The sequence below is a fragment of the Zonotrichia leucophrys genome, chromosome 5 (genome assembly GCF_028769735.1).
Source record: "Zonotrichia leucophrys gambelii isolate GWCS_2022_RI chromosome 5, RI_Zleu_2.0, whole genome shotgun sequence".
Taxonomy (NCBI): domain Eukaryota; kingdom Metazoa; phylum Chordata; class Aves; order Passeriformes; family Passerellidae; genus Zonotrichia; species Zonotrichia leucophrys.
The window spans coordinates 44,212,707-44,237,550 of record NC_088175.1 but is presented as its reverse complement, the minus strand read 5'-3'; the positions used below and the strand labels follow the sequence as shown (position 1 = coordinate 44,237,550).

The 24,844-nt window shown below is 37.6% G+C and overlaps 1 protein-coding gene across 11 annotated transcripts in view; it reads right to left on the bottom strand.

Moving 5' to 3' along the window:
* PLEKHA7 (pleckstrin homology domain containing A7) overlaps nucleotides 1-24,844 on the bottom strand; it is a 145,467-nt gene that overhangs the window by 8,218 nt on the left and 112,405 nt on the right. For 7 of the 11 annotated variants that reach the window (XM_064714977.1, XM_064714980.1, XM_064714982.1 and 4 more), the window contains 16 exons: nucleotides 23,011-23,527; nucleotides 20,949-21,035; nucleotides 20,468-20,587; nucleotides 18,662-18,715; nucleotides 16,414-16,494; nucleotides 14,458-14,526; nucleotides 14,243-14,323; nucleotides 13,246-13,395; nucleotides 12,251-12,352; nucleotides 8,235-8,343; nucleotides 7,161-7,399; nucleotides 6,556-6,744; nucleotides 6,165-6,282; nucleotides 5,260-5,339; nucleotides 4,661-4,861; nucleotides 1,424-1,576 (listed from right to left, as the gene is read on the bottom strand). In XM_064714977.1, coding sequence (XP_064571047.1) covers nucleotides 1,424-1,576; nucleotides 4,661-4,861; nucleotides 5,260-5,339; nucleotides 6,165-6,282; nucleotides 6,556-6,744; nucleotides 7,161-7,399; nucleotides 8,235-8,343; nucleotides 12,251-12,352; nucleotides 13,246-13,395; nucleotides 14,243-14,323; nucleotides 14,458-14,526; nucleotides 16,414-16,494; nucleotides 18,662-18,715; nucleotides 20,468-20,587; nucleotides 20,949-21,035; nucleotides 23,011-23,527 — 2,350 coding nt within the window. The remainder of the gene's footprint in view (nucleotides 1-1,423; nucleotides 1,577-4,660; nucleotides 4,862-5,259; nucleotides 5,340-6,164; nucleotides 6,283-6,555; nucleotides 6,745-7,160; nucleotides 7,400-8,234; nucleotides 8,344-12,250; nucleotides 12,353-13,245; nucleotides 13,396-14,242; nucleotides 14,324-14,457; nucleotides 14,527-16,413; nucleotides 16,495-18,661; nucleotides 18,716-20,467; nucleotides 20,588-20,948; nucleotides 21,036-23,010; nucleotides 23,528-24,844) is intronic. The other 4 variants (XM_064714978.1, XM_064714981.1, XM_064714983.1 and 1 more) reach the window with 4 other exon arrangements.

Genomic DNA, 24,844 nt, shown 5'->3' with positions numbered 1-24,844 from the left:
ATTTTTCCACTACACTTCCCTACTTTTGAATCTAACTCCTCTCTGGAGGTCTAGATATAGACATATATACACTTTTTCTTTTAATGTGTATCTCCATCTCCATATTGTAGCTCATCCTGTCACTTTCAGAATAACAAACCCATTAATCATCGCAAGAGTAGATGAATTTCCTTAAAGACAGAACTGAGCATGTTTCCTTCTGAGGCACAGAGGCACCTCAAACACAGAAGTGCCTGCCAGGTGAAGAGAATGGCCACATGAAATGGAAAAGGACAACAAGGCCAGGTTGGATGGAGCTCTGGTTCAGTGGAAGGTGTCCCTGCCCATGGCTGGGACATGGGGCTGGAATTAGATCATCTTTAAGTTCCCTTCCAACACAAATGTATGATTTTAACCTGGGTAAACTGGGAAAGAAGCATTACACTCAGAGCTTCAGACCTATTTCAGTTACTCTGAAGCAGGACAGAAATACCTATGAGCAAAAATGTCTCCTATTCAAGGCTTAAAGGGAGTACAAAGTGATTTCCACAGCCCCAAAGGCCTTCTGGAAATGAAAAATTATTAGCAGAGTGCAACAAGGAAAGGCAGAAGAACAGAAGTTATTTTCTGTTTCTGAAGTTTACAGAAACACTCTATTTTCTGTAAAAATTGTAGAGAGATTAACTGAAAAATAAATCCATTCATAGAGTTCAACAGGTAACAACTCACAGAGTAAACCATTTACAAACATCTCTGTCTGTAAAACGAAACTGCCTACAGCTTTCAGGAGAGTACAGGTGCTTGCCAGTCTAATTCCATTAATAGCTGTACTGGTTTGGCCTCTCCCATGGCGTTTAGCACAGCACCAGGTACCCCCTTGCTGTGCTCTCTCCTTCCCAGCAGATGGCTCAGTCGCATCTCAAACTGACATTTCCTCCCTTAGCTCAGCCGAGCAAGGACCTCTTGTGTGCCCAGCACACCGACCAAGCCATTGCAAAAGCTGACAAATACATTTTCTGGTCAAGCCCAAATAAAGCAGAGCTTCCTCTCCTCTCTCATCATTTGCCAGTCAACATGAAAAGTAGTGAGGTAGCTCTGGGAAACTAACTTGTCCTTCTTTCCTGCTTCTTTTTTTAAATACTCATTATGTTGTCTTCTCATCTTTTTTTTTCCCAATTTACAGAACTTTCCCTGACTTAATCACTCTTCCCTTTAAATCCTGAGATACATATTTAAAAGAGTAGAGCTAACTTTTCAACTTCTTCTTTCTACTAAAACAGTATGAACCAAAACCTTACAAAGGTGCCAGGTCATAAATTTTCAGTACTCAAAAGACTCCTTTTAGTTCAAACTTCCAAAGAAAAGATGATAATTCAGTGCCTAAAACTTAGAAAGGTTAATGTTTTGGGACAGAAGATAGGAGGCAAAATATTGTGAATGTTACCTCTCTGCTGATATCTAAATCATAGTCTTGAGGCTCCAGGTCTGTCTCTGTCACTGCTACTGGCTGAACTTTTAACCACTCATTTTCATCCTTGTCTTCTCCACGAATTGCCCTCTCAAGTAACTGCAAATCAAATTCTTGCTCTCGTTTCCACTGGTAATAGATACAAAACAATTAACAGCATTCAACCATACTGCCAAACTCACCATACAGCAATGCACATCACTACTGCAGCAAAACCTCCACTGCTGAAAGAATCAGCAGGGCAAACCCCTGAAGTGACAACAGAAAAAAAAATAAAACTGCATTTCTTGCTACATAAGGGTGAGAGTATTGATCTCTAACTGTGCTGTGAGGAATTCAGAGTATTGTTTAATTTTGTATGTTCAGCAGTATTCTAAGAGATTTACGAATCCCAATTTTACATTTGCTGATGAACATGGGACCAGCCACACACAGGACACCACCTTTGGAATCAGAGGTGTCACTACCAGAGAGCCTACAGGCTGGAGGAGTAGTCCTTGGCATTATAAAGAGGCAGTGCTGCGTGGTTGAGACTCACAAGGTGAAAATTTTATGTATCTCTTTTAGAATCATACCTACTGTTTAAAGTTGATACTACTTAATGTATTAGCATTAACTTGTCTTGAATTGAAAAAAAATTACTTTTAAGCTCTTCAGACTTTACTAAAAGCAGAGTCTAGCTACCTGCAAAAGTCTTCCACACAGTCTTTAAAATGTAAATATTTAGCAATATAAATCAGAATTATTTAATATGTATTGATATTTACATTTAGCATATTTAAGCTACATAATGTGGAGTACCTAAAAGCACTGCACAGTAGTCCCTACACAACTACACACAATACAGTTACATATAAACTCACACTGAAGGACACTACCAATACCTTTTTGTTCAAAAAATTAAGTTCAGTTGTAGCATCATTCCATCCAGTAGATCTGAGCAACTTTACCATACATGATATTAAAAGCAGTAGGAAAAAGAAGGGACAAAACCGACAACAAAATTATCCCCTCAAGGTTTTGAGGGAATCAACAGGAGAATGTGCCACTTTCATGTTTCTTAAAAATATCTCCAGTATTTCTGGTACAAATCTTTGGCTTGTTTTGGATGAAGTTTCAACTCCACATGAAGTCCTTAGACTTCATTATGTCACTTGCATTAATAAATCTAATTGAAACCTATTCATGCACAAGCTCTCAGTATTCACTCAGAAGATAAGTATCTTCCATGTATATTAAAAAGTTAAGTAGGTAAGAGGCAATTATATCTCAAAAAGTATTACATTACAGAATTCAACAGAGAAAATAAGATTTTTCTCATATGAGTATACTCCAAACTCATCCTTCTACTCATATTCGAACCAGGCCTGATTGAGATAGTATATTTTAAATACACAGGATCATTTTCAAGTTGTTGCTATATAATAGGTAAGAAAAACATCAAACCATTCTTATGAAGCAGTTCTTTTATTGGCTTTGATGTTGCAACTTTTACATTAAAAAGGCATTGTATATAACAAATGAATTCATGTACTGTGATCAATACTTAAAATGTCATCCTATACTTGAGAGCTGATCAATTAAAATTTAGAATTACACATACAATGTATGTTTAAAGCAAATGTTACACAATGAGCAGCACTTCAATTATACATTTAACTGTTTGCCATTGCGGCTGCTAAATAATTGTAATGCTGTAAGTAATTGTGCTATCAAACATGCTTTTGCATATCAAAGCCCCATAGGTACAAGAGATGACCTCTACAAAACACTACTAGGGCTGAAAAACTCTATTTTAATTCTTTACAGCAAGAAAAAGACCAAGATGGCACCCAAATTTATAAATAAAGTGTTTGCCACAAATGTTAATAACGAGTGTTATGAAAGCTTTTCAATTCAACTCGTGTATGTTATGTGAGTCAGAAAACTTGAGAAGCTCAGATTTGTTTCTTCCAATTAAAGTATGAAAGTAACAGTGGTACTATAACACTACAATTCCCAAACATTATGCACTGTCTTTAAAAGATTTGTGATTGCAAAACAGAAGACAAAACAGATGAATGTCTCCAAGCAGTGCAGTTGTATTTACTGGGAAAGTAAATACAAATAACTGGCTGCAAATTAGTGCTACAGAACAGTGGGAATGAAAAGCTGATTATAAGGTTTTTTTCAATGCCAGCAATTGACACACATGTACTAAATGCAATTAAGCCTGGTAAAAATTGAGTAGTCCAGTTAGAAATTTTAAAGTAGCTACAAAATTCTGCAAATTAAAAGCAAGCAAACAAAAAAAAAAAAGAGGCATTAGGTATGATGAGTGACAAATTTAAAAGCAAGAGATCTTGTGCAATGAATTAGGTAAAACAATGTGATCATTCTAAAGCTCTAGTGGACCAAATAAAAAAATAAATTAAAAGAGCACAGCATAAGTGCAATTACAGTACAATCCTGGTTTAGCACCAAGTGAGCAACTGGGTAACTTCACCAATCAGAATTGCTTTGGTTAGTATCCAAAATGTATCATTATAAACTTCTCATCTGCACAGCATTTACTCTCAGAAAGCAACAAAAATACTTTTCTTTAGCAGCCTAAATTTGAGCCTTATTAGAATATTCTGCATTTTGAGATTTAAAGAATTTGTATCAATTAGAATACATTAGCTCTCACATAAATTCCTAATCAGCATGATTAGATTTTAAAACTGATTATCCATTTATCATCTTTTTTAAAAAGAACAAACAAATACCACCTTGGTCTGATATTACCACCGAATATCTTGCAGGCTAATTTATGAATTAAAAGGAAAAGCACCCATGGAGAGAAACAATATTCTAAAAGGCCCATTCCATTATGAAGCAGCTTTAAAACTGTACAAGCTTCTGTCACTTTCTAAATACAATTCCAAGGAGAAAAAAAACCATGGCTCTGAAACCACCCCAAAATACTGGCATCTCCACTCATCACTAACCTCTGACCAACTTACCTGCTGAACCTGCTACATTTACCATAACTACAAGTAAAAAATATCATCTGTTCCTCACACTCTCTGAACTCATTTGATACCACAGAACACTAATTTAATTGGACTAGAAGCATCACGCACACTCAAGTGAAAGTGCTTGCCGGGGGAAAACAAAAAAAAAACCAAAAAAAAAAAATAATAAATCCAAAGGTATTTTTAGTTTAGTCCTTTTAAGGCATATCTAACATACTGAGCCTACGTCTGCAGACACGGGCCTGATGAAAGGGCGAGATGAAACAGGCTGCCTTTCTCCTTGGCTAAGAGTTCTCTTGCGTTCCCGCACTAATGCCTTCTGATGTCTCTTCATTCTTTCTAGCTGCTCCTCTGCACTCATCTTGCCTCTTTGGTGGTCTCCAGAGTATAAACGTTCCAAGGCACTCTTTGGTCTCTCCTGCACAAGTCACAAGGCACACAAAACACATGTTGTAATTAATACTTTATAAGAAGTACACAAAAAAATATGAACGCCTTCTCCTACCTCATTACTAAATTTTATTCTATTAACTTTGCATTTCTTTGTATATACTCTCTCAACTCTGTATTTCCTATTAGTAGTGCTGATTTTTGGTTCTAAACCTTGTTTTATAAATCTATTTGAAATGCGGCAAGTTGTTTGTCTGTTTTCCAGTTCATTTAAGAAAGTGAAGAATTGGAGACTTCCTTCGATCACAGCTCTTGCTCCTCTCTCAGGCTACTGCAATCTCACCTCCTGATACACAAAATGTACTCTGGGCTTAAGTATTTCAAGCAGTTCAGACATTTGGCTTCAGAAGTTTATTTAAAACTTACCTTGGACCTATCCCTTCGAAGTGTTGCAAACGATGAAATGGTAGATGACTGGTGCAATCTGGAAGTTGATCCAGACAAACCTTTATGAGGAAAAAGAAAATGCCTTAAAATCAAATGACAGACAGCATAAGACAAGTATCAGTCTAGGTTTTAAATTTTATTATACTGTTTCTGTGGCATTCTGGTCACTATTTGAGCACACACTTTGCAACTCCGATGATCATAAGAGGCATGAAATTTCATTTCTGCCAGACACAGTAGCTTCAGGTTGTTACTGATTGAAAGTCAGAAAAATATATAATAATTTAGAAGCTTATATAAAATGAGTGATAGGTTGAACTCAGCTGTACAAGAGTAGATGGATGGTACAAATAATCACATCTATTAAGAAAATAAAACCTTAACACTCACAGTTAGAAATGAAGAAGTAAGAAGCAAATGGGTAAGAACTCATTTGCTTTTGGTCCAAATATCATCTCTATCCTCAAAACCAGTTGCAAGACAACAGCACAGTGTGGATGGAGTGTCAAGTCAGATACAATGTTCGGAGCACTACATTCATCTACCTTATCACTTACATTTTAATGGCAATACAGGTATTTTAAAAAGACTTGGACTTTGCAAAAGATAGCACAGAACTTATGAGGAAAAGTAACTCTGAATATAAGAGACATTCTAAGAGCCAATTTCATGTTTTGCTAGTGCTTCTATATTAAGTTGCTTTGCTAAAGGCTGATTGCCTGTAACAGCACCATTAAAATACACAAAATTTCTAAACTTCCACCGAATAGTTAATTTAAAAACAGTGATCTGGTGATAAAGATCATCTCCAGGAAGCCCTACAAGAGAAAAGCTCCTATGCAGACAGTACTATTAGGGATCAATTCCACAAATTCCTGGCTTACCACGGGTAGGTAATGTCTGGTATCCACTGTCAGGGCTTATTAAAGCACTGGAAGGGTGGCTGAGGTCACCCCCTAACATTGCCAGCTCTGGCTCACTCACGTATGAACGCAGCTCCACCTATACAGAAAAACACTCATCAGCTCAAGTGAAGTCACAGACAGCAAGTTTAATAATCCTAAAACACATCCTAAAGCTTTGTTTCTGGATTGCTACATCTCTCTCTGCCATTATTATATGGCATGGATCATTATTATTATGATGTCATTGTTATCTCTCTGCCATTCTATATCACGATTGCTTTATTAAAGGTCCATATATTTTACAGACAACAATAACATATTTTATTCCCATATCTTTGAAGTGCAGGGGTAGAGGAGTGCGAGTGCTCACCCTGTAATCTCCATTTACATACTGGCCGAGCTCTCTGTCTCTCTTTCTCTCGTCCGACTGACGCTTCAGGCCCCGCACCGAGGTGTGCCTGATGACAGTGGCTTCTCTGGGCAGGGGTGGGACAGCTGGTGGCTGATCCTCAGGGCTGTACAGCTGAGGGAGAGGAGGTCTGGGCGGTGCTTCATCTTCCTGGGAACACAAAAACGCAGGGATTTGGCAAAGAGCATGAAAAGAGTCTGGCATAAACTGCAAAATAAAGGCCAGTGCATTATGGAAGCATTTGTGACTGCTTCAGCGTGCAGTCACTGTCTGTCCTCTGTCCACTACAGAAGCTTGAGGCTTTAAAGACCAAGCAAGACCCAAGAAATCAACCACAAAGCATTTCCAAGGAAAGTTTTGAATATTAACACATTCTAAACCAGTCTATGGCCACTGTACAATAGGCTCCACATGTATTGTGCTGCAAGTGCTGCTGCTCAGCTCCAACACAAACACTCATTGATGTGCCTCCAGTGTGTGCACTTCCCACCCACGACACTCCCACTGCTCCCGACAGAGGGGAAATGCAAACACTGCTGAGGGAACCTCACCAGAGCAGCACTTACAACCTTTGGCTTGAGCTTGACTGGTGACTGAAGAGGTGGCTCGATTTTTTTCAGCGGCTGTGCTTGGTGCTGTGTCCTGGTCTGGAAGTAGGGCTGCGGGTACAGCCTGACCTCCAGGGGGGATCTCAGCGGGCTGCGCGGAGGGCTCTGCGCGACCGACGGCTTGCTCTCCGCAGCAGCAAGGGAAGCTGGGAGGGAAGGCACTGAAGACTGAGAAAGCGAAGGCACTGTTTTTCTCTCTAGGGGAGAAATAGATAGAAACATGTCTTGATGAGGATCTAGCAAGTCTTTCAGGCCAAAAATGAAACCACGTGGTTCAGTATCATCCCATAAAACTCCTGGTGGAGGGCAGTGGGAGCAAAGGAAGGAGAAGCCTGGGAGTCATATGGAATCAGTCCAGATGCTGCATCTGGCCCCTTGCCATAGATTTCTAGACCATCTCAGAACTATTTTATCTCTGTATGTGAAAGGTGAGTTTTGCAGGAGGCGTTAACAGTCTCTCGCTACCCCAACATCAGGTCCTGTCTTGGAAATGTAATGAAGCCACTGCAGTGCAGACCACACACACTCTGCCTTCCTCCCTGCCAGAACTGATGTTGCTCTGCCCACCAAACACCTGCCTGAACAGGGAGGGGAAAGGCAACTGCAGCAAGGGCAGCTGGGCTGCATCCAGGGGGAAAAAATCCCCAAAAACCAAAACCCATAAACCCAGAGAAAAAAACAGAGAAAAAGATGCAGAACAGACACTACACTGGTAAGGGCCTGGCACCTGACAGGAACCCCTTCTGCAATTTGAAAAATGTAGCCCATTACTGTTATTGTTGTTCCCTTTTTTTATGGCCTGTTACATTTTAGAACCATTGGTATGTGAAAACAAACAAGAAAAAAACCTTTCTGTCCCCTCAGGCAAAGAAACACCAAGTTAATGCACTCAATCAACAGAGATTTCTGACACATCCAGCAGCAGAATTAACTGGATTTTCTGCAGCAGAACAAATTTCCAGGTTATTTGCACAGACCCAAAGACTCAGCTGCATTGGTATATTGTTTATTTTTTCATCATGTTCTCCTTACCTGGATTCTTTATAGAGTCTACTATGGTTTTGTAGTTTGCTTTGTTTGCACTCAAGCCAGCTGTAACATCTTCAATTCTCCACAAGTCTTTTTGTATTTGTGTTTTCTCCTGTTGTTTGTAGTAAAAGAAAAAAAAATCAATTATACCTCAGTTGTAATTTATTATGGGCCTTTCCTTCTTTTGATACCACCAAACTACAATTACAGAACTTACATGAAAACTTAGCAGTTTAGAAATTAGTTAAATAATTATTTTAAAATAAAAACTAATAAACACAAAACACCAACAAATATATCTTGTCCATAAAATTTACTAAAGCATTTTCTGACTCTTGGAAGACTTTCTATAAAAGACAGGGGAAAAGACAAGTCTATGTTTTTCTACAATATTGTTCGGACTACAAAAACATAGTGCAATGTTCTACATAAAATTAAAAGGTTCTGGAAACTCAATTTAACTTTTTTCTTAAATCCTATACCTATCAAACTTAAGACTGCTAAAGCAACCTTAAAAAACATCTCAATACTTTTAGGGGAAATATCCAGTATTAAAAAAGGAAAAAGAAAAAAAAAATCAGAAGTGGTGAAAAATTTAATTTCTGCTTATATTTGAGATGTTAGGCCTATTGGCCAGGATGTATTACAAGTTAAAACAATACATTGCTGCTGCTCCAGGACTTGGTCTCATCTTGCATCCTATTTGCTTTACCAAGGCTTTCTTCCAGGAGGAAAGAAAGAAAGGGAAGCTTTGTCTACAGACTGAGCTGTATCACAGCCTGGCTCCTGAAGCCACCATTTCAGTCATTCCAATCATCTTAAATAGCTGCTGTCATCTAATTCATTAAAGCCTGGTAACACAGATTTCAAAAATTTGCATCAAGAATTAACTTGGTAAAACCAATAACATTAAAGAAAGCGAAGGCAGTGAAACACTTAAGAATTGCTCACAAACTGCTCAAGAACTCCAGAAATCCATCACTTGCCATGAGCTGCAAAATAGCTACTAATTAATCCTATAAGGCTGAGGGTGGAAAAAAAACTTCAGTAAAAGCTGTTACACCTCATAGAGCTAAGGAAGGCATATAAATTGCTTTCCACTTTCTGTCTTAAATCAGGAAATATGTTCAGCCAGGTTACAGATCAGCAAACAGGGTGCGAGGAACACAAACATTTAAATGATGGAGAATGTTATTTGCCTGTAGTAAACTCACTCGATAGATAGGACATATTTTGAAAGATTGTCAGGACACAAACTGTAAATTTGCACATTTCATTTCATTTTTCTGAGATTAATCATACTACAAGGAACCAAATGATGGATTTACAATAATCAAGCCTCAGAACTGGTGAAAAAAGCACTGAAAATCCTGCTTCTGAAACCACTCAGAAAATGTTTGATTAGCAATGTAGAAAAGCCAGATCTTTTAATATTATTTCTTCCCATTACTTAAATATTGATGTGAAGAGAATATTTTAAATCTAAAATGGACCTGGGCCCAACGATGAGCAGATGAATTAATTTTAAAATTATGAAAGCCAAGATTGCTGTTTACAGAGGGGTATAAATACACTTTATTGGCAAGCAGGAAAAGGTAACTTGGAAAGAAAACTTTATTTCCCTAACTTCTTTCAAACAGAAACATAATTTGGACTGACACAAAGCCAGAGGAGAAACACTTACCAACTAAGAAGTTATCATGGATAAAATAACCCATCTCAGTTAAATTCAGCATGCCCAGATCCTCCCCAACCCTTCAGCAAAAGACAATTGTAGCTACATTCTAAAAAGCAAGATTCACTCTGACCAAGCTGCTTCAACATTTAGGTTTTAACCTCTTAATTAATGCTACGTAGAAACAACATCAGTGGTCTCCTACAGCAACTTGAGCCTGCAACTGTACTGAATTTTTAATAATATTCCACGAAGACTACATTTTTTTAAAATACAGTGTGTATTAATTTAGTGCTATTGGAAAATGCTAGATAAACAATCTTGAGTCTACATGCCCTTGGGCAGAGATCAAAAAATTCTAACTATTATGGGTACTTCAAGTGAGACTTCTTTGAAGGCATGTAGTTTTTTTAGAATATTCAATACTTTCTGAAAAAAAATCAGTTACCCTTAGAATCTCCAAAATAGGTATTCAGAAACATTTTTTTTAAAACTAAGCCAAACATATCTGTGCATACTTATATGTATAGATATATAAAAGTACACACACATATAACTGATAATGTGCTTATGGCTGTGTGTGTATTTATAATTAATCACTTATGTGATATGAGATGATAATCAAACTGAATTAACATTTTTTTCTGTGCAAACCACACTCCCTTCCATATGTATTGGTGAATCCCATGCCACACATGCAGTATTTTAAGCTTGTTTAACACCTAACTGGAAATTTTATCTCAAAGTAGTCTAAAAAGGTGTATTTTGTTTAAAGGTGTAATTTGCCTTTGTTAAACTGAGTAATTTCATACAAGGACCATTGTGGTGTGTTGCAATATCCTGTTTTACCTTCTCCCTTCCCCCTCGCCCCTCACTGAGTGTGCCCTGTCAATCAGGCTAACATACCAGCAAGGCGTCGTGTGATAGGTGTCCCTAGTACCTTGAGACCCTGCCCCTTCACCTGGTTGGTGACTCACCTGTCCCCTCCCCTTCCCCTGTCCTGAGCTTAAAATGTGAATGAGACCATGCGGCCTCCATTCTGTTACCAGCAGTGGCCCAGTGCAGACGTATCTGTACTCATGGAATAAACATCTGGCTACCTTCTAGCAGAATCCATTCCCTTTCTCTCCACCATCGCCAGAAGCTCTCTCCTGAGGAGAACGGAGTCCTGTCTTGTGCCCCGCTGCACTCTGCCGCCAGCCAAGGTATCTCTGGGGTTAAACACCACAGTGCTGCCTCTGGCCAAGCAGCGAAGGTCAGAACTGGCCTAGGCACCATCTAACTGGTTATATTGGGATACATATTCCAATAAAGGACCATTTTATTTTGATATTCCCCCAGGATTTTTTCTTTAAAATATATTCTACAGCTGAGCTCAATTACATATTCTGACTCCAGAAACTGAATCCCTTCCCACACCCCAAAATGAACAGTAAATGAAGATGTTTGATGACTGATGCAATCAAAAAAGGTTTTACAATTCTTGCTTTGATACTAACATTTATTCACTAATAGTGAAAATAAACAGGCTTCAAATTATATCTGATCAGATACGTAATGCAAACAAGCTAAAAATTTAACTAGTGAGCTCTTTTGGTCCAGGATATTTGGAAAAGTAGACTAAGATTTGAGGAAAATGTATATATTAACTGGGTTCCTTGTTTTCAGCTCACACAAAGGAAAAATTATCCAGTATTCCCTGACAATAAAGTCATCAGCTGTAAGCAGGTATGTAGAAACAATATGGTATTCCACATCCATTTCAGCAAAGAAAACAACTGAGCTTCAAACAAATCTTCTTTTTAAAATTTGAAACTGAATAATTGATTTAAAACTGAGATGCCTTTCAATTACTGATGGCTGCTAAACACTTATTCCACTTCACAAAACAATCTGCAGAGATAAATCTTCCATAAATAGAAGAACATGACAAAGAACAAGTAATGACAATAACAACCAGTGACTGATGCTCTTAAAAATGGATAAAGAAGCCAACAATGTCAGATCAAATAAATGGAAGGCTAAGAACTCTTGCAAAGTCTTATAAATTGAATAGGTTATCAATGTCAAGATGTCAGCATCTAATAAAAACGTAATAAAATACTGACAAATTTGCATAGAAAACTTATGAGAAACTACAGCAGTACTGCATGTGCTGCAAGAAAATGCAGTGGTTTTCTCATTGCACCCTCACATCCCACAGTGCCTGAACTCTGCAAACCAAATTACATGACAGCTGAACACACTGCAAAACTGGCAGAGGAAATTTCTCTTAGGAAATGGTAACTCCAAGTTCAGACTAAACCATCCTCCAAGTGTTTACAGTGCCTGGAACCGGACTCACCTGAGATACCAATGAACTGCTCATCTGCTCCTGTAAGGCTTTTTTCAGCTGGCTCACATCCTTCTCTAACTTCAGATACTCATTCCAGGCATTTTCCATCTCCTGTTAACAGAAGGAACACTGTAATACAGTGCCAATTTAAAAACCACTTTCTCCATCCTCTAATTGAGCACAAAGAGTTTTGAAGTTACTGTTGTTCTATCACAAAAAGAAGTAAAGAATCCATTTCAGTCTACATTGTTACTGAGACTTGATGATACACCTGAAAACCCTTCATAGCTTGCACGATCAAGTCAAGGGCCTATAGCTAAAACCCTCTGGCCAGCTTTCTAAAAGAAACCAAATTGGCATGTAACAGGATCCCTGCACCAGCACAGCCCTTTTTCCAGTGACTTGCTATTTATGCCCACAAACACATTTTACATGCTGACTGTGGAAGTCATACATTTTCTACAGACACAAACGGACTAGATTCATTTAAATAATACTGTCATTTTGGTGATCAGACCTTACTATAGAGAAGGTGCTCATAAAATTTTAGAAACAGTCTTACAAAGATCTAGTCTCATTCATGAAGAGGCAGTAATAATCCAGTGAAAAAACATTAAATTACATTTGAATTTTACTAAGTTATAATATGAATGGCAAATTTTTACTGAAATATCAACAGATTTTCCAAATTTTTACCACAAAAAACATCCTGGAATCACATTTATATTTTCCAAGGACTAGCTGAAAGATTTGCAATTTAAACCCACACTTAACACATAAATACACTAAAAAGTTTAGGGGTTTTTGTTTGGTTTGGGGGCATGACAGGCAGGCATTGAAAAGCAAAGCTGGAGAGACTGGTTAATTTTGTCTGGTTTAGTATCCTGTACCTTAACCAAAACTATTCAGAACAGCTCTTAATTCCCCCATCCAATGACTAGCACAGTTTTAGTCTAACTGGGAATTTAGTCCTGGTTTTTCTTGAAGCAATCAAACACACATACCGTTGAAACTTTGGATATTTCAGCCCGAATATGTATAAGGTCCTCTTGCAAAAGTCTCTGCTGGTAAGATATTTTTTCTGCATGTTGTGGTTGGTCTTTGTACTGATCCATCTGCCTGTGCAAAACCTCCAAAACAGACTCCAGCTGATCCTAACAAAGATGACAGCGGTAAGTTCACAACATTTACATGGAAATTTATGCACCCACTTGCAGGAATATGAAAGGTGTTTTCCATGCCCCAAGTCTTCCCTACAAACCAAGAGAGGTTAGGATTGGCCTCCTGTTTTGGAGACTCACACGAAAACAAAAACTGCAAGGGCCTTAATTACCTATTGCATCCAAAATTATCTGATGTTTTCTATTAAATCTTCCTATTAAGCAGCCAAAATCGTTGCAAACACAAAGCAGTGGGAGGGGAATTCTTCTGTTTACCCTCTGTACAAAAGTGTAATTTACAGTTTCAGAAGAATTCCCTTAAGCAGTAGAGAACTATGACAGCCCTACCACAGCCCAGCATGAGCTGTTTGTTTAAGGACAGGTTCTCCTTCACTGCTGTGGGTGAAACAGGCATGTGAGGGTTTAAAATATTGTCTAAAACATGAAACAGGCCCAATTCATTTAGTCAGGAGTAAATAACACAGAATTAATTTTGCACAGTAGCTCTTCCGCAGGATCCACCTGAACAGCACTTTCATTTCAGGATATATGCATTTTTTCATTATTATTATTATTTTTATAACCACCTCAGTTTATTGACAGCTCTAGCTTGCAGGAAGTGAAGCAGATGGGTTTAAAACATTCACTTTCAAAAACATGTTTTATCAGAATGGGTACTCAATCCTGAAATAAAACCCAGTTCTTGTTATCATAGAAGTATACAATACAGTGCAACCATCAACCATTAATTCAATTTTTTGTTTACAATTTCCTATTTTGTATTTTAGTATTAGATGAAAGTTTCTATTTTATTTTACAAAGCCCTCTTTAACCTACTTACTTTATTTTCCTTAAGGGCTCTTATTTTGTCCTCCAAATCCTGCAGAATTCTGTCCTGCTCACAGAAAACACTCAGTTTCACCTGGAAATGAAATCATAGACACACATATGGTTAGATTTTAAAAACCAAGCAGAAAAGTGTCCCCTTGTAATATTTCACCCCAAGATGCATAATAATGATCATGTAACTGTACAAAAGTGGTGTTTGATACTTACATCAATATCACTTTCTGCAACCTTGACAGGTTTTGCGCTTCTTTCTTTCAATGTGTCACGTCCTGTCACCTAAGAGGAACAGAATTTCAAAATGTAAGAAACTTGTAGCAAACTAAAACCTAATGATGCTTCAGCAGTGAAAAGAAAGCTTTTGTTAAATATTCACTTTCATTAAGAAAGAAAAAAAAAAAGGATACAAGTATTTTGAAATCTGGCTTTAGTTTTTGAGAAGTGTTAACAAAAGGGTTTACTAGTTACATTAAGCTATTTAGTAATTCTTCCAGCAGCTTGGATTCCTGTACAAAACAGCATAATCCCACCTGTCTCTGGTTACAAAAGTCCTTTTCCTGCAAGATCTAGTAGTTTTAGCAGTTCTGTTCTAATAGCCTTCTTGAAGCCAAAGGAATGGAATCGTTCATTTAAATGCATGGTTGCAACAATAGCAGCATTCATGAATGACTAAAAATACAACTTTTGGCAAGTGTTTCATTCTACAAAGGGCAGTATCTTCCTCAGCATAGGGTGGATATTACTAAAGATAGACTGCTATAGAAATGCTATAGTGGAATTAAATGTAATTAATCTATTTTGACATGGCTGTTGTGTACCAAATCTCTTATTCCATAAATCACTGGTTTCATATTCCATTTCTGGTGAGACTATCTATCTTCTCACAAAACAGTTTTAGAATCAGTACCAAAACAATACTCAATTGTACTTCCGACCTTCACATCAACCTTAAAAATTAAGGCATGTCTGTGTCTGCAGAAATGTTTATTATTTCCACTGCCGACACAGGACCCTCTTTGTGAATAGATGAGGTTAAGAAAAGAGCAATATAATAAAGTTCATAAATAACACATTTTTAAAATCTAATGATTTAATATCACCTCTTTGGAACACTTTTAAAGATTCATTAGAGCAAATACTGTCTTAGCACAGGATCAGTTGGTGATTAGTAGTATTCATATACAGCATATTCTTATTCATATACAGGCAAAAGTTTAAGAAGAAAAATTCACCTCAACATTGTTTTCAGTAATATAAGAGAAAGGATTTTGATACAAAAGCTGAATTTGTTGGCTTTTTTTAGTGAGGTAAGAGGGATATAAAGAGGCAGTTTGCTTTTTTACCTACTGGCAATCTCTAAACTTGAAGGTACATATTTTACTTATTAACCTAAGCGTCGCCTACAGGATCATGTTAGCTTTTTAAAAGCAATTAAATTTTACCCTAAGTGAGGTAAATCTCATCTTCTCTCCTCCAGTGGCAGACTCCGTTTAAAGCTTCTCATTTACTTTTGAGCGGTAAAATATTACTTCTGCATCACCAAAATCTATAGTATTTATTGCCTCTAGAAGTTTTCAATTTTTTGATTTTTTTTCAACAATTACATGTTATATAGAAGAAAACAGCATCTTTCAAAATTATTAATGAAATTCTTTAAATGCTAAATCCTACAGATAATTGCAACAATTAATTAAATATAAACATAAAATACCAGCATATCAAAAGTAATAATTCTGCATATTTAATTACCTGCAAGCTAAGGCAATGCAAAAGCCTTTTTCAAAGCAACAGAATTAACATAAAAACACGTCTACAGAATTTGGGGATACTTTAAATTACTTAATCAGAACTGTAAGGAATTGTTAACTATCAAGCAGAGAACATGACAACATAATGAGGATTAAGCATGCTTTCACATTTTCCAAATTCCATACAGGAGTCACTACTTGACACATCCATTTCCAAAACGTGATAAAATGAAACCAAACACTGAGGTCAGCCATAATTTTGCATACAGACTCCAAAAGAGGGGGAAAAATAAAGAAGTAAAAATAAAATCTTACAGAAAGCACTACTGTGCACCAAAAGACACCTGTAAAAGCCAGAACACTGACTGCTACTTGAAAAAGCGATGGGATGAGCACATTTCAATGCAAGCAGTCTTACATGTATACTGGATAGTAACCCTTGTGCTGAGTTCTTTAGCACTTTGTATATCATGTTGATCAGAGGTCCATTATTTTCTATCTGTTTCAAACAAAAGTTTAGTCATAGCTTGTTACAGATGGCAAGATTTAAACCCACAAACCTCAGACCTCAAAACTCCACGAGCAGCAGCGATCACACACTCCCAGGTCACACCTAAGCACTCTGCAGTTAATTGCTCAACCACAACTCCACACTGAAAAGTTCTATTTCAAAACCTCTAAGAAAGAAATAATGGATTTAATGAAAAAAAAAAAGAAGTTTAACTCCAGTTCCAAAATGTTCAGTCCTAATTGAAATTGTTTAACCAGGGTGGGTCTAACTCAAAGCCCAGTGTAGTCAAAAGAGATACCTGAACTAATTGGCTTTCTATCTAAATTTCCAGTGTCTTAAATGCAAGATATTACACACGTGACCTGTGAATTTGCTGTTACTGAAATCTGTATCCTTTGCTTCCTTTCATGCAGTGCACAGTTTTTCCCTTGTATCACAAATCAAAGCATTGCTACATTTAGTGGCAAAGCACAAAAGTAACCAATACAGGGACACCTTCTCCAGTCTCACATGGGCTCTTTAATCTCTCAGCAACCTGACCTGAAATTTTACATTTTTGGACCACGACTGAAAGAAGGTTATTAAGAAACGCCCATTTTGAAAATTTACATCACTCATTTGGAAATACATTTGACATTTTGAGTGTCACGATTTGCAGAAAGAAACCAGATGGCATTATGTTTCTTTGCACAGAAGTACCAGGTGCCCCCTTACAATTTTTCTTTCTGGCTGCTTTTGTTAGGTGCTACAAGCCATAGGAAGGCACAAGAGGAGCTCTATGGACCAAATATTTCCTCGTGCTCCAGACTGCAACAAATTAATCTGGACATAATCTACCAAAAAGTTAAGAACCTCCCCCCAAGAATTTTGCTAAGCATATCACATTTTCAGAAGCTTGACCTGTGGGCACCTCAACTGTGAAAATTATTGTGTTTTATAATGGAAAAAAGACCGTGATTATTAATAATTTCTCACCTTGTAGGACTTATAAAATTGTAATTTGCCATAAAATTCATCTGATGGCTTGAGCTGCAGTTACATTTGTCAAAGACATGGACAAACCAAGGACAAGGCTTAAAACAAAATGTGTCCAATCAATTTTAAATTTGTATATTAATGACTCCAACAGTACATATTTGATCATTTAGATTACAAATACATCACCTATACTATATGCTAAATACATATATAGTTCTATAGTAATATTTTCCATGTATATATTTGGTTATATATTCAGGAATTTAAACATCAGACAAGGTTGAAATACACATCCTCATAGGTGCCATCAGCTCACAGGCAACACCCCATGGCATCAGTGAGCTCTGTACAAGCAAACCAGACAGACACCAAGGTGTCAAATTTCCCTTCACCTTCATTTTCAGGAGCACCACGTGATTTATATATGGCAAGACATCCTACATCCCACAGAAAGTGGCAAACTACTTTACTAAGCAATACAATTATATCTTTTTGCTAGGTTTTTTCCCCTTCAAAACGTGATACTAAGAATTCTAGATTTGCTTTCAAATTTCCAGCCATCAAGTGTACCAGACACAGAAGTCATTCAGACAGATGATAGGACCCTCAATATAATATTAATTCTTTTTCAAAAAGAAATACCTCCTAACATTACTTGATCAGATTCTCTCTATGGATGGATGGATGGGTGCATTTGAAATCTTTTAGCTGTAATAACATGGAAACAATGACAGTGCTAATTAATCACATTTTCACAAGAACATATGGTACATTATACAAATAATGGAAAAGTCAGTCTAAGAAGACTTAAAGGGGAAAAGCTGGATAAAAAGAACACGAGTTTTAACTTAGAGGTGTTGACTTCATATTACTACTAATGCTACAGCAGAGAAACACTTTCAGTCTCTTTTTTCTCTGATTTCCCTAAACCCACATATCATCCATCTCAGTACCAGGAACAAAAATTGTTCTTAAAGCAACCACATTTTCTGAGTTTCCACTTTAATTGTATAGTCACTACTAAAAAGACACTCAATACTCTAAGCACAAACAAAAGACAGTTTCCATCTCAGACTAGAAAGTTACTTTAAAATTTGCAGGTACAAACACAATGCAAAAAAGACAACTGGATTGAAAAAAAGATAAAAAATTAAGTAGACTCATCTAAAAACCTTACCTTTAGATCCAAATACTCCAGATCCTTTTTCAACTGGATGTAAGTGTCATCCGCCTTCAGGCAAGTACATAGGGAAAAAACAGTGCAATATATTTGAATGTTTGGAACCATTTCAGAATAGTTGGACTTGCTATATACAAGAAAACATGGAAGAGAGAACAAAATAACAGAGTAGGAGCACATAAAAAAGCACATTTGCTCCACCAGCATATTGTTATTTACAGCTAAAAAATGGGCAAGATATTTCCCAAAAGTATTACTGCCTCATTACCCCCCTTCCAAACACCTAGATTTTTGTTTCTACCTCTAATAAGACATAGAGCTATCTGAAACAATACATCTTCAAAAGCTGTTTTTTTCAAGATCAATTTGCACTGACTAGCCCTTCACTGAAAAAGTTACAGTGGTGTGACTGAATGACAGACATCAGATATCACTAGAATACTTTTGATCACAATTTACATGCATTTTAAGATATTAATTCCTTTACTCAGGGAAAGTATGAAATAAGTTTTGGGAATAAAATTCTGGAAAATATCTCATTTATATGATTAGACAATCCATTTTGTCTTTTAAGTAACAGCAGTACAGTTGATCCTTATTTTTCAGTGCCTCACCTCTAATTGCTATCAGCTTAATCTTATAGTTACACTCATCTAGCAACAGCTTTATTACGGTCCCTTCACGGAAAACATGCACAGAAGTCATAACAAAGTTATTTCTCCTCTGTTGAGAGAGGATATTTGCAATAGAAAATAAAGTTTAACTGTTGCAAATGTGCTACTTGTAGTTAGTCAAAATGCCCAAAACTTCCTAGAATTTTAACTGCTATTTTGTCAGCATTTCATATCCTGGGTTCAATTAACTTCAGAATAAAAGAAAAACACAACTATACCTTTTCTCAAGTTTTGAGCCAATGAGAATGTGTAGTTAGAAAAAGAAAAGAAAAACCCTTTATGCCATAAAATTAATAGATCACACTTGCATTTCTTTAGAGGTGTTCACTTACAATTCTTGTCAGATCAGCTTGTAAGACTGGCTGAGGACTTGACTAGAAAGTCTGTCCATTTTAGGAGAAATCCCTGTTATTACCACTCATCTTAGTGCAATTGTTCTGTAGGTGAGGTAATCAGGAAATGAAACTTCAGTTCCAAAAAATCACTTTAGTTTTGGGCCAAAGCCTTCACCAATTCCAAGAAGAGTCACCAACATTTAATTCCCAGGTGGCTCCATTTTTGAGGCTCTAACAGAAACTGGAGAGCTCTGTGAGTACATTTCTGTTTGATTTCACATTTACAAGTTTCACACACCAGTGCAATCAAGAGCACTGCAGATGATCCAAGACACTCCTGAGCTTTTATGAGCCAATGTTCACCTGCAGAACTGACACAGTTACAAGCTCATATGAATGTACAGACTGGCTGATGCATTTCAATTTGCAGGTGATGCAGCACGTGGCACAGGGAGCCAACCCCACCATGAAAGCAGCACAAAGAAATGGTTTTGCTTTAGAATGAACTTATACATAGTATTTCAACCCACATTTCTGAAGATGCAGCATTTTCAGAAATAGTATAAATACACAGTATAAAAAGGAAGTAGACACTTTGAAACAGATGCACTGGCAACCTGTAACTTAAAAATGCTCATCTCTTATAGCAAATACAGTAAGCAAAGAAAAACCGCAAATGACCTGGGCACTGTAGAATACCAAAGAATGGGCAAGGAAGCACAGACTCAAGCATGCCACTAATGAAGCATTTGCAGAGTCACAAAATGTCACAGATGAGCCACGCAGCAGCTGACCTGATAGGTGGAATTAGTTGGCAAGTGCTGCAGTAACTGAGCGATTGTGTAATTTCTTATACTAGCCAACTTAGCCTGATGTCTCCTTAATCGAATGAGAAGCAATGTTAGCTCTTCAGGCTGCAGGTATTTAGACACATTGTAAAGAGGAAATTAGCAGTCTTCAGGGAGAGGAACTATAATAACATTTTTCACCTCAGTGCCCAGAAAGCAGTTACTTGACATGATTAAGCAATTATTTAATTAACTCTGCATTTGGTCAAACAAACATAATAAAACTTGAATCCTGTAATAACAGAAAGCTCACCCCTGCTCACGTTGCAGATAAAGGCAAAAATCCTATAGGCTTTACTGGGTTAAGATTAAGTTCTCATTCTAGTTATTTATGCTTTAACTGCTAAAGTTAAGATTAAAGCCTTTGGATTTCAAAACCTGGCTGCAGTAGTTGGAGGACAGGAGAGGAGCCGTGCTCTGCACTTACCGACTTGCCGTGCAGGCTGGGCGCGCTCACCGTGTGTGTCATGTAGCCCATGGCAGGCATGGAGCGCCGATCCAGGTGGGTGGAGCTCTGCAAGGATCCACAGCCACAAGGTAAGGGTTGTGCCAAGTGCCAGCTGTGGCAAATTCACTCTGCAGCTCTGCCACAGGTTTTCTATTTGAATTCTAGTGTGCTTAGATCAGGGTAACGCTCACTGGCCAGTCCCATCCTTTGATGATTAAAAACTTATGAATGAACAAACACAAATTCAGCACCTGTGATGCTGGGCAGAGCAGTGGATTGTGGCAGCATGAGATGCTTCATGAGGACATGCATTGCAGCTTTCAGAAAATTTTTTAAAAGTTCATCAAGTTCCCCCTCAACACAATGTCTCCCAGAAAAAGGTTTGTTTGGATGATGCCCTCCCACAGCAGGCTTGTACTGCACACAGTAACAACTGTGAATGCTCTCCTTTAGCCAGGGAACATGAAGCCACTGACATGACTGACACCTTGTGGCAATGGCTTCCATCAATACCAAGGGTTTTTTTTAATAATCATCTTTGATCTGCCCCTTTCTGCTTACAATAAGAAAGCCTACTGCACACTCATTTTTTCATCCTTCTCTTAAAGCCAAAGTTCTATGGGTTCTTCAAGGCAAAATTAATGCCTCAGTTATTTTTATTCCCATCTCTGAATTTCACTGAATTTGCTTCACCAGCCTTGTTGGGTTTTTTTTTAAGTGCAACTGGATGGAATTTAATAAAGCAGTACAGGGAGCGTGCAGTATCACGGATTAATGCAGACACATTTAAAAGTAGAATGATGCATAGAAAAACATGAACATTTTTCTCTACAAACTTTCTCAGAAGTTCCACAGAGAAGTTTTCATTATGAGAAATCATGTTTCCCAATACTGGTAAAGCCAAGATGCCATGGAAAGAGTTTAAAATGTATGCAATTCCATTGCACAGGAAAGGAAAAGACTGCTGTACATGCCTTTGTAAGGATGTAATGCTCCTTCAACTGACACGTGGAGAAACCAATGTGTGGTATAATATAATCAAGAGTTAAAAATATTAATTTCCAGTTCTGCAAATCACTAGACTATTTCATCCTCTGACAGAATATTATAAATCTATAAATGCTGAAAGACACCCAACAGCTACACCACATATACACTGAAAAAACTCTAAACTGTGCATGAAGCTGCAGCCTAAAGCCATGGTCCTAAACTCACACTGGGTATCTGGACTTACAAGTCTCTCCCTTTGCAAATATCTTCCCTTATGAGAGCCCATGGCTGAGGTTGGAGATTTAAGTGAATACAGAGGATTTCGATACCAATTATTCCAAATCTACCAAGACAAATCAGTCCTTCATTGATTCCACACAAATTTCCCCAAATTCCTTAGGCAAGAAGAGCAATTAGAGTACTGAATAGGGAAACCTATAGGAAAGAGGGTACAGAAGTCTCTAGAAAAAACCCGCATACTGAAACTACTCAGAAAAGTGAAGCTTCAGACCAACAGTACTTGAATTTGGTTAGCTCACTGATAAAGATTCTGCAATGGACCTAAAATATTAATATACGTAATAATAATAATATGGATTTTACCATAACTAAAACCAGAATCAGCTGTATGAATAACTACAATAGCAAACATATAGAGAAAGCAGGCACAGCAAACACAAAGCTACAAGCAAAACTAAATAATCAAGAAAGATTCCATCCTGCTGAGTTTCATATTCTTGCCTTCATACTCTCTACATTAAAATACTACCATCTGTATACTTTATACATATAAGATATGCCTTCCTGTTTTTATTAAAATTATTCCATACCTATGTGATGTGGCAACAATTTTGCTTTCCTGACCAGCAAAAGTTATTAAATCTGATCAGAATGCCAAGAGCTTGAGGAGGAAATTATTCCTTGTATTAGCTTTTACAACTCACATGATCTTTCACACACAAGGAAGGATGCAATGAACCACAACTAAATAAACCCCCCATGTGTGACACCACGTGTAGAACGGTTTGGGATCAGTTAAATGGATACCAACCTTGACAGCACGATTCCGAATCTTCCTGGGGGATCCAGCCAGAGGAACATCCACAGTCTGTCTCTCATCAGATGGTTTAACCGTGAGCCTTTCTGCAGGAGTATGTGGCCTCCGTGGGAGAAAATTTTTTGGAGGTCCAGGCGGAGGAATGTCAGACGGAGAGGGCGGAACAGATATGGACCGCGGAACATCTAATGAGCTTTTTGACTTAGCACGGTCCATGAAGTCTGAGGAACCCGCATAAAGTGGGGCCGTGGGGCTGCCGTGTTTGAACTGCTGCCTCTGCTGCCACTCATACAGCTGCCAAACAGTTCCATCCTTGTTTGCCTTCCTCTCCTCCTGGGACATCTTCAAGTGGCTGACGCGATCCTGTGCGTATTTGTAGTCGCTCGGCAGATTGCGGCTTTGTGGTGGTGAGCTCCCTGAAGGCTGCCTGGTATTCTTTGGCAAAGTGTGATAGTTCTCAGGAAAAGGAGGATTGGGACCCTGACGTGTAAGAGTCTGATCTGAAGCAAGGCTGTTAAAAAAAAAAAAAAGGGAAGAAAATTTTAGCATACACTGATGAGTGGGAGTGACTGATAAAAAAACCACCTCTAATGACATAAGCATAGGAGCTACAAGACATATAACAGACATTTTAACAGAATTTACAGAAATATTAACAAAGCAATATTAACGACATCTATCCTGCTCACAAACACTACACTGCAGAAATACAGGGTTTTAATTTAGTGCTTAACCTAGGATGAACTACTAGAAATAAACTTAAGAAAAAGTAGTATTATGCACTTGAATTAAAAAGAAAGTCAAGAACATGAAGAACGAAATTATTTTCATGTTTATCGAGTGAGTCTGTAAACTACAATATTCCTTTTCACAGAAAGTGTGCTCACCACTAGGTGGTGCAGTTTACGAAAACAAACGCATGTTCAATATAAATATCTTTAAAAGCAAGACGAACTCTCACCAATCCCAGAATATCTCAGATAGTTTTTGTTCATGTGAACGAAGCAAAAAGAAAGAAAATGGTAAGAAACTGCTTGGAGTCTGCAAGTCTGTATTATTATTTTCACCTAAAAATAGTGCAACTGCTACTGGTTCTACTGATTCGAGCAAGATGAGACTTTTTACAACAAAGGTCATTGACAAATTAGAATATAAAAAGTAGTATTACATCCTGGCTTTAGTACTGGACCCATAAAACACTTAAGCTATACAAACTAGATATTTCAGCACGTAGTGTTAAGACAGAATTGGCAAAAGTTGTGACAAAGCCTAGTTAGCTCCCTCTCCTCCTTTGAAGACAAAATCTTTCTGTAGCCTGCCTGTCTATTTTCTGATTCTTCCATCAAATATCTGGGGGTTTTGTACTTGGAGTCATTTTCTCATTGATTCAGAATCTCCAAAGAGAAAACAATTCTGGCTAGGCTTGCTACAAAGCATCAACACCAAAAAAAACCAAAATTAAAAAAAACAACCCAGCACAAAAACCACACAAACAAAGAAACTCCAAGCATCTTTTCTTCACTCCACTCAATAAGTTCCACTCTGCATGAGAGGGAGACCTCATGGTTTGGAAATTGCAGGAATTCCACATGGAAAAAAGGCCAGGATGGAAAAGAACATCTTTATTCAGCATCCAAGAATAACTGAAACAAGGAGGAATGAATTGCTACCAGCAACTGCTGCTCAGTAGTTGCCACCATCCCTTTTTACTTGCAGGATTTGACACTGTTGGACTACCCTGAAATATGGATAATCTCAAGAGGATACAAAATTGCTCAGGCCAGCAAGTAGAATAATTGCCTGCATTGCCTGGAGGGTTACAAATCTG